The following is a 9178-nucleotide window of genomic DNA, read 5'->3' on the forward strand; positions in this document are numbered from 1 at the left end:
TGTGTCTGAAGACAGCTACGGTGTACTCAGATAAATAAAATAAGTCTTAAAAAAAAAGGGAAGTGATTAAAAAACAGAATTCTAGGAAACAGAGCTAAGGAGCCCTCATGGGCTTGGAGGAGCTCGAGAGAAAGGTAGACTCGCTCAGTAGAACGAGGCAGACAGAGATTTCTAAAGAGCTAGCAGTTTGGTTGTAGAATCAGCCTTGTAAAAAGACATTTTGTATATAAGGGAAGAAAATAAAGTTACCTCATCGAGCTTGCACGTTTCCATCTCAGCTCTCACCCCATGTGGTCACTACTGGGTATAAAAGACCATTTTTAAAAGGTTAAGTACAACACTAAGAACTCTTTCAGTTGAGGTTTGTCTCCAGCTCTGACGTATGCTACTTTCTTGAAAGGTAATAGTGCCCCACGAAGTGCAGTATTTGGGGCAGAAATGTGATAGCTTTTACTTAAGCGGCTCTGGTGGACAGATATTGGTCGGCCTTTCATCGATGTGATAGCCAAGCTAGGTTGTCAACTTGTAACACGTTTGTGATAGTTTGAATGAAAATGGCCTCAGAGGCTCATAGGACCGGCACTATTGGGAGGTGTGGCCTTGTTGGAGCAAATGTGTCACTGGGGATAGGCAATAGAAACCCTAAGACAGCATAGGAAGAAGGAGCCTCAACTGAGGAGAAAGTGCCTTAATCCCAATGGCCTATGTTGGGTCTTATTGATTAATGACTGATGGGGGAGGACTCAGCTCACTGTGAATGGTACCACTCCTGGGGAGGTGGTCCTCCCAGTATTACGAAAGCAGTTGAAGTACGTAATAAGCAGTGTCCCCCCATGGTCTCTGTTTAAAGCTCCCGACTTGAGCTCCTCCCAAGGCTTCCCTAATGATGGACTGTCTGCTCTCTAAGCTAAAATAAATGTAAATTGATTCTGGTCATTGTTTTATCACAGCAACAGGGAAGCAAATTAGGACATGAAGCCATAAATGCAACAAGAAAGGCGGGACCTGGACTCCTTTCTTTCGCTCCTTGCTCAAGTACTCAGAACAACTGAGACTTAAGTGTGTCAACTCACGAGCTCTCCTAGGAACCCCTTGTCCTCTGGACCTCCTAGTGTGCTCTTCCCTGAGCCTCGTACATGAAGTTTTCCGTTTTACACAACCACACCCATTCCAGAAAGCAGCCTGCTCAGTACTTGGTCACACGTTCCCTCAGGGCTGTGGAGGGGACCAGCCAGATGTCTGCATTGGTACTTGCTTCTCTGCAGTGTGGTGAAGTCTCTCTCCTTCTTTCCTTACTTAGATGGAGACAATTTGTCTGGGATGCTATGAAGAGGGGGTTGGCACACAAGGACCATAGGACGGAGTAGACAGGCCGACAAGTGGGCTCACTCTATCTATGACGCTGAAACACCAGTCCCATAGTCGAGGCCAGCGGTTCTCATCCTGTAGGCTGTGACTCTATTGCGGTCTACCTTTCACAGGGGTTGCTTAAGACCATTGGAAAATACAGATACTTAATTATATTATGATTCATGAGAGCAGCAAAATTACAGTTATGAGGTAGTAACAAACATAATTTTATGACTGAAGTCCCCACAACTTGAAGAACTGTGTTAAAGAGTCGCAGCACTAGGAAGGTTGAGAGCCACCCAACTGAACCCAGCCTGGTAGCTCAGGGCTGTAATCCCAGCTACCTGCAGGACCAAGACAAAGGATTGGAAGTTTGAGGTCTGCCCTGGCCACATGGTGAGACCCTCCTTAAAAATAAAAGGCATAGAAGTGGTGCGTTCCGGGGTTGTAGCTCAGTAGTAGAGTGCTTGCCTATACCAATAGCGAGGAGTTTGGGGCATGGCTCACTGTTAAAATGGCTGCCTAGGGAGCCGGAGAGATGGCTCAGCGGTTAAGAGCATTAACTGCTCTTCCAGAGGTCCTGAGTTCAATTCCCAGCAACCACATGGTGGCTCACAACCATCTGTAATGGAATCTGATGCCCTCTTCTGGTGTGTCTGAAGACAGCTACAGTATATATATATCTAGAATCTCTCCAGGGAGGTGCTGAGAGCATACATAGCTCAGAAATAGGGCACCAGCTTAGAGGGGCTAGGGTGTGATGCTGTGGTAGAACCCCTGCCTAGAATTCCCTAGTTAGAGCCTGGGTAGTGAGTGGCTCAATAATAGAGTTTCTATCTAGAACCCCCTAGGGAGGGGCGGCAGTGTGGTTCAGGGTAGAAAGCTGTCTGAAGCTGGAGAATGATCCACTGTAGGAGTCCCTTTTCAAGTGTATAAACTGCAAACTGCAGAAAGATAATGGGGCACCGGCAGGTAACAAACATCCAGCAGAAACAGGATGGGGAAGCTGGGGAACCACAACAGTCAGGAGAAGCATCTGGCTGAAGAAGAGGATCCCAGGTAGACGGACTCCCAACTAGCCATTCCCACCACAGAGATCACATGGATGAGAAGTAGCAGAGGTATCTGGGAATGGTCCCCGTCCCATCTGCGTTCAGCATACATTATCTTTCTTCTAAGACTCTCTCCTGTTCTTAAGGACGGAGTGTTTTCACTTTCAGACTATTGGGTTGTTCTTTGTTCACGTTCTCACAGGACCAGGGAGCCAGCTGGTCTGGGAAGATCCTTTAAGACAAAAATGCTTGAGTCTAAAGTCAGGCTGGGACAGGTAATCCCACCTCAAGAAGAAAGGTGGGAAGGAAGGAAGAAACGAAGACAGAAAGGGGGCAAGATGGCACTTGCTTTTTATCTTAGCACTCTGGAATCAGAAGCAAGTGGGTCTCTGAGTTCAAGGCCAGCCTGGTCTATATGGTAAGATGAGAGAGAGGGGAGAGGGAAGAGGGGAGGAGAGGGGAGAGGGGAGAGGTGGGGAGAGACAGAGGGGGGGGGGAGAGAGAGACAGACAGAGACAGAGAGAGGGAGGAAGGAAGGGAGGGGGAAGGGGAGGGAGAGAGACAGAGACAGAAAGAAACACAGAGAGAAAAGCAAGCAAGCAGCAAAAGCGTATATTAAACGTCAAAACTAGGAAATCAGACTGCAGCCACTCTAATTTCAACCACTTCTGATTTCAAGCATCCCTCCTGGTGACTTCGCGTTGCCAGGACAAGAGCGCCTTACAGAGAGCCCTGGGTTTGGGGAGGCATTTGGCAGAAGGAAAGTACTCTCTCAAGTGTTGCTGGGAATTGGAGTCCAAGCTGCTGTAGAGTTACCGGAGCTCCTCTTGCATTATGGAAGTCGTAGGCAAAGTAGAACAAGGCCTTATGGGAGTTGTAGTCTTAGGGAATTCTTCCGCTCCAGGCTTCCGCGTGGCAGGCAGAGTGCAGAGCCCATTCCACACAGGTTAGTGTTCCTCTTCCTCCAGGTCCGACGGGCTTGGGGTCGTGGTGCCACGGGAGAGCTGAAGGTCTTTCTAGGGATTTGGCACTCGCTTTTATGATTGTCAACTCGTGTTCTGGCTAGAATCTCCTTCTAGTCTGGTCTCTTGCCCGGCCGCTTTGTTCATTTGGTGGTGACAGATCATCTGCCTTCTCTTGAACCTGATAAATATGTTCTGGAGACTTCTCTTCTGCCCTTTAGGAAAGTTGGCCACCCGGAAGCGCTCCTGGAATTTGCTTTGTAGATCAGGCTAGCCTGGAACTTGCGGAAATTCAACTGCCTCTGCCTCCCGAGTGTTGGGATTAAAGGCGTGCACCACCACGCCTGGTATTATTACCTCTGGGGTTTGCAGCCTGTCTGTAGACACTTCTTTCCCCATCGTCTCAGATATTTACTTAATTAGCGTAATCCTGGTTCTCTCCATCAGCTTAGGGCTACTGATGTGGTCTCTCGGTTTTCTGTTTCTGCTGTACTACTCCTAACAACAAACAACCCTCTTACAGGACTAGATATCTGAGAACAGAGGGTGCATTTACAAGTCACTCTGCATAATTGCCGGGTAGTAGGTGGTGGGTACTCTCAGGAGACAGAGATGAAAGCCAGACAGAGGGACAGATTTGGGGAGCGCTTGAAAGGTGCCCTGCAAGGATCCTAAGTGGGTCCTTTGGAGGACAAGCCTGGAGGCACCTCTGAGCCTGATTCTCACTGATTCTCAGGTTTGCTGGCCGGGGCTTGGGTAGAAGTGGTGAGACACAGGTGTGAACCTAATCCAGGCTGAGGAGGATCTATTTCAAGGGGCAGTGCTCAGCCATGAGAGATAGGAGTCCTGAGGGCTGCTTGTTGGGCTCAGTGATCAGAAAGAACTCTATGGGCCAGAGAAAAGGAGTGTCCCTGGGGTACTTGAGAACATTTCGAGGAGGAGCCACGGGGCCTCCCAAGCTGCCAGTCAGCAAGTGCTAACATCATTCACAGAACTGTCAAAAAGATAACTGGGCTGGATCTGCGGGTTGTTATATGCAGATCAGCGTGAAGGAGTGTGAAGGAGGGGAGATCAAGGCAGAGACCAGTGACCCAGACAAACAAGCTACATCAGTACTCTGAGTTGTGCAGGACAATCAAAGAAAGAGGGTCACTCCAGAACGCAATCAGCCTCTGAGACAGCAGGGAGATCCAACCTCCATGAACCGAAGTTGGGCTCTTTCTTTTTATTTAGCGTTTACTCTAGGTTGTGTCTCCTTTAGGACAAATGCTTCTGAGCAGCAGAAAAACATTTAAAATGAAAAAAAAAATTTAGGTTGCATAGCTAAATAATATGTGAGGATTTAGGTGGGGTGGCCTTTTTTTTTTTTTTTTTTTAACACAAAAGCTTTTGGGTAAAAGAAGTCTCTCATATCAAAGCCCCTAAACATCAATCTATATGTTTTGTGAAGGAAACATCACACCCATGGAACCTTGGCCCCTATTGTGGACTGTTTGCAGTACTCAGTAATGCCAGGCATTGCATGTGTAGCAGGACTGTCTTGTGACCAAAGGAAGCAAAAGCCATTAAGCCCCTTCAGAAAGCAACTCCACAGATAAAAGAAAACAACCACTGTTTTCTGCCATGATTTCTTCAAAGTACTTCTAGAAAACAACTGTTCGTTTTGATGTCTACTCCAGATACAGTGAAAGGTAACCATTTCATTCTAAAGTTTACCTTAGGTCCAGGGATTAACTAGAATTCTACTACAGTGCTGGCCATGGAGTAGGTGTGAAGTGTCTGGCATCTGGGGCTGTTTTGAAGCCACAAAAGGATTGGCTGTACTCCTTTCGGGGGTCTGAGCATGAGTTCTGAGGATGGACTAGGGACATTTGGAGAACAAGTCAAGACTGGACTTTGAATTTTGAACCCCGCACAGGAAGAGTGATCAGGGTGGTCCTAGACCTCAGGGCTTCTAGTCTGAGCATCTGGAAGGACAGACCTGAGCTCCACTGCAGGACACCATTTGGTGAAAGGAATTGGTGATGTCGGAGTTGAGATGCGGCTTAGAGTGCTCGGTGGCACTGGCCCTGTCCTCGTGGGAGTCCCTGACAGTAAACACGTACTTGCCAGATCATTCTGATCATTGTGGTAAATCCCAGGAGCAGCCTGACCTGTTCTGAAAGGCAAGAGGCTCCTGGGTAGCCCAAGCTGGAGATGAGGCGGTCTGGGGGAGAGGACTGAGCCTTGAGAGCTGGCTCATTACAGTGGGGTGATGCAGGCATCTTCAGTGTGCCTCGAGGAGGGCACCGTGCCTTCCAGGGGAAGCAATCAGGACCTCATGCAGGGGTCCCAGTATCTTAGCTCCCCTATTAAACTCCAAACATCTGTGGCCCTCTGCTTCCGAGTATCAAGCTCTTCCGGGTTCTTGTCAGCCCTGGAAGTTGTCTATGATCGAGGCTGTTAACAAGAGTGAGTGCAAAACTCTCCTCCATTTCCTAAAACAGACACAATTCCATTCTGTCTGCCCCTTTGCTTGTCTTCCTCTCTGTCTCTCTGAAACCCTGTCATCGGGTTATTTTCTTGGTGTAGGAAGAAGCTGCCCTTCCCCGGGCTCCCCTGTGTAAGGGTCACTCAGTAGGACGCCATCTCCACAGCCTCCGCACAACACAGAATATCCGTGTGATCCACTTCTTTCTCCCCTCAGCTCCGAAGTGCAGACATCCTGAATGATCAGCTTCCCTTCTGGGGATCTTGTGTGGTACCCCTCCCCCATTAACCCTGAAGTGTAGATGCCCCAAATAACTCCCTTTTCTCTTCTCCACAGTGTAGACATCCCAGGCGACCCACTTTCTCTTCCAAGATGCCGGCCCCGACGTGCTTCTCCTGTCACAAGGCCCGTGCTGCCCTCCGCCGCCCACGCTCTGGGCAGGCTTTGTGTGGCCCCTGCTTCTGTGCTGCCTTTGAGGCTGAGGTGCTGCGTACGGTGCTTGCTGGGCACCTGCTGCCGCAGGGCGCTGTAGTGGCTGTGGGCGCCTCTGGCGGCAAGGACTCCACGGTGCTGGCACACGTGCTGCGTGAGCTTGCACCACGCTTGGGCATCACACTGCACCTGGTGGCCGTGGATGAGGGCATAGGCGGCTACCGCGACGCTGCGCTGGAGGCGGTGCGCAGTCAGGCAGCGCGCTGGGAGCTGCCGCTCACCATCGTGGCCTATGAAGATCTCTTCGGAGGCTGGACAATGGACGCTGTGGCCCGCAGCACCGCAGGCTCCGGCCGCAGTCGCTCCTGCTGCACCTTCTGCGGGGTGCTGCGGAGGCGCGCGCTGGAGGAGGGTGCCCGCCTTGTGGGAGCTACTCACATTGTGACAGGTGAGCACTGGTCCTGCAGGAACAATGTGATGTGCAAAGAAGTGCAAGAGAGTGGGGTGGGGTCTCCACTTTCCTCTCTCCTCTCTTGTCGTCCCAAGAATTTCCACTGTCCTTCCTCTTTTTATGGGTGTTCCAACACGCTCCTCCACTCTCCTAGGCCCCAGTGTCTCTATGGTACCTTTTATATTTTCTCCTTAGGGATGTCTACAGGGTCCTCTCATCTCCTGCTCTAGGGGTTTCCTGCCTCTTCTCCACTTTTCCTCTTGTCCCAGGGTTCTTGGGTTCCTCCTCCTCGTGTAAATGCCAGGCCTGTGCACTCCTGGCTGACCTCAACTGAGTCTGGCCATTGGCAAGAACAACTAAGTGCTGTGTTACAGCTCTGAAGGGAAAGTTATCATGGCAGTCGGAAGCCAAGGAATACCACAGAGTCACACCACAAAGGCACACCATACATCAATTCTCACACAAGAGATTGATTGAGAGTGACACAAGAAGGTGGCTGACTCTCCTCCAGTGAGAAGCCACGGAGTGCTGGGTGTATTTAATGGGGAGGAGTTTTCATGGTGAAGATTGCTAAAGTGGGGATTGGTGAAATTTCAAGCCAATCTCGATTGGTGGGTTTTCAGGCTCAGTGGATTTCGGTAAATTTTTTAAACCAGGAAATGAACGGGGACCCTTTACTTCCTCTTCTTTGTCATTATCCTTCACCTGAGCTCTCTCCCGCAGGTCACAATGCTGACGACATGGCTGAGACGGTGCTCATGAACTTCCTGCGTGGTGATGCTGGGAGGCTGGCGAGGGGTGGAGTGCTGGGTTCCACAGGCGAAGGATGCGCACTTCCCCGGTGCCGGCCTCTGCAGTTTGCCTCGCAGAAGGAGGTGGTGCTGTACGCACATTTCCGCCACCTCCGCTACTTCTCCGAGGAGTGTGTGTATGCCCCTGAGGCTTTCCGTGGCCATGCTCGGGACCTGCTTAAGCTCCTGGAGGCAGCCAGACCATCGGCCGTGCTGGACCTCGTGCACTCGGCAGAGCGCCTAGCTCTGGCTCCGGCAGCAAAGCCCCCTCCTCCAGGCACCTGCTCCCGCTGCGGAGCGCTGGCCAGCAACAAGCTCTGCCAGGCCTGTGCACTCCTGGATGGCCTCAACCGAGGCCTGCCGCGCCTGGCCATCGGCAAGGGCCGCCGTGTGTTGCAAGTTGAGCCGCCACCTCTAGGGAACCCAAGCCGGGTCACCAGTGACCCTGTGGCCCTACCAGAACCCTGCACCTGCAAGCAATCCAAAGATGAATCCAACCCATGCGGAAATGGAGGGGACCGGGCAGGAGCCACCTGTGTATCGAAGAGTGACCTGAGCCCCGTGGCGGAGTGACCTGAGCTCTGCACTCTCCATTGCCCTGTGCCCGGGGAAGTGATTGTACCCCAGTGCATTGCAACTGTGAAGTGATTTCCCTTCAGTGCACTGCACTCTAGGACTGACCGGTTTCCCTGTGGAGTAACCGTACCCCGTGGAGGGATGTGTCCTGTACAGCAACCCGAACCTTGAAGAAGTGTAGGGAGCCCCAGGCAGAGCTACCAGGTCTAAGAAGGGACCAACAACCGTGCCTTCCTGTACACCTCTGTGGGCTCAGGCAGCCCTGGCCCTCCCTTTCTGTTTCCCCAAGTCATGAGGAATAGGAATATTCACAGTCATCACTAGATACCTTTCATCCAGACACAGCTCTTGCACTTACGGCAGTCTGAGACAATTTATTCTGAACTGATTGGGACCTTCGGTGGCCTGGCGCATGAGCTGAGGTTGCCCTAGAAATACTGCCTCAGAAGCAGTTAGACAAACACACCCCCAGAACAACAGAAAGTCATTTATCAAGACATTGGCCGAGTACATCGGTGTGGACTTTAGGTAGACAGGTTACAGCAAAGCTGAAACCCCTTCCGTAGGTCTCAGGCACTATCTGATGACTTTCTTAGCTTTTGGGTCTTTTGAAGCCAGTGGTCTGCTCAGCTGATACATTAGGAACCAAATCTGTGGTTTTCACATGGTTGTCAGTGTCCTGGCTGGCCATTTTTGTTTTTGTTTCGTCAACTTTACACAGGGCTGGGATCATCCCAGAAAAAATGCCTCCATAAGATTGGCCTACAGGCAAGCCTGTGTGGTATTTTCTTGATTGATGATTGATGTGGAAGGGCTCAGTCCACTGTGGGTGGTGCAGTCCCTAGGCAGGTGATCCTGGAGACTATAAGAAAGCTGGCTGAGTAAGCCAGTCAGTAGCAGTGTTCCTCCATGGCCTCTGCCTCAGTTCCTGCTCTGACTTCCCTCCGTAATGGAATGTGACCTAAAATGTAAGTTGAAATAAAATCTTTTCTTCCCAAGGTGTTTTTGGTCATGGTGTTTTATCGCAGCAATAGGAAAGTAAGTGTCCACATGTGGGTCTTTAACACACACATTTTTTTCCAAGGGACTTCATC

At 50.7% G+C, this 9178-nt stretch overlaps 1 protein-coding gene across 2 annotated transcripts; it reads left to right on the forward strand.

Annotated features, from left to right (window-relative positions):
• Positions 1-3287: 3287 nt before the first annotated feature.
• Ctu1 (cytosolic thiouridylase subunit 1) lies at positions 3288-9083 on the forward strand. 2 transcript variants are annotated; one of them, XM_087654297.1, is made up of 4 exons: positions 3288-3348; positions 4815-5055; positions 6171-6714; positions 7441-9082. In XM_087654297.1, the coding sequence occupies exons 3-4, from the start codon at positions 6207-6209 to the stop codon at positions 8079-8081; spliced, it is 1149 nt and encodes a 382-aa protein (XP_087510423.1). In that variant the 5' UTR covers positions 3288-3348; positions 4815-5055; positions 6171-6206; the 3' UTR covers positions 8082-9082. The 2 variants fall into 2 exon arrangements, with proteins under 2 accessions (XP_087510423.1, NP_001099721.1); NM_001106251.1 differs by lacking the exon at positions 4815-5055 and having other exon boundaries at positions 3291-3348; positions 7441-9083.
• The last annotated feature ends 95 nt before the right edge of the window (positions 9084-9178 follow it).

The sequence above is a fragment of the Rattus norvegicus genome, chromosome 1, assembly GCF_021556685.1.
Source record: "Rattus norvegicus strain SHRSP/BbbUtx chromosome 1, alternate assembly SHRSP_T2T, whole genome shotgun sequence".
NCBI lineage: Eukaryota > Metazoa > Chordata > Mammalia > Rodentia > Muridae > Rattus > Rattus norvegicus.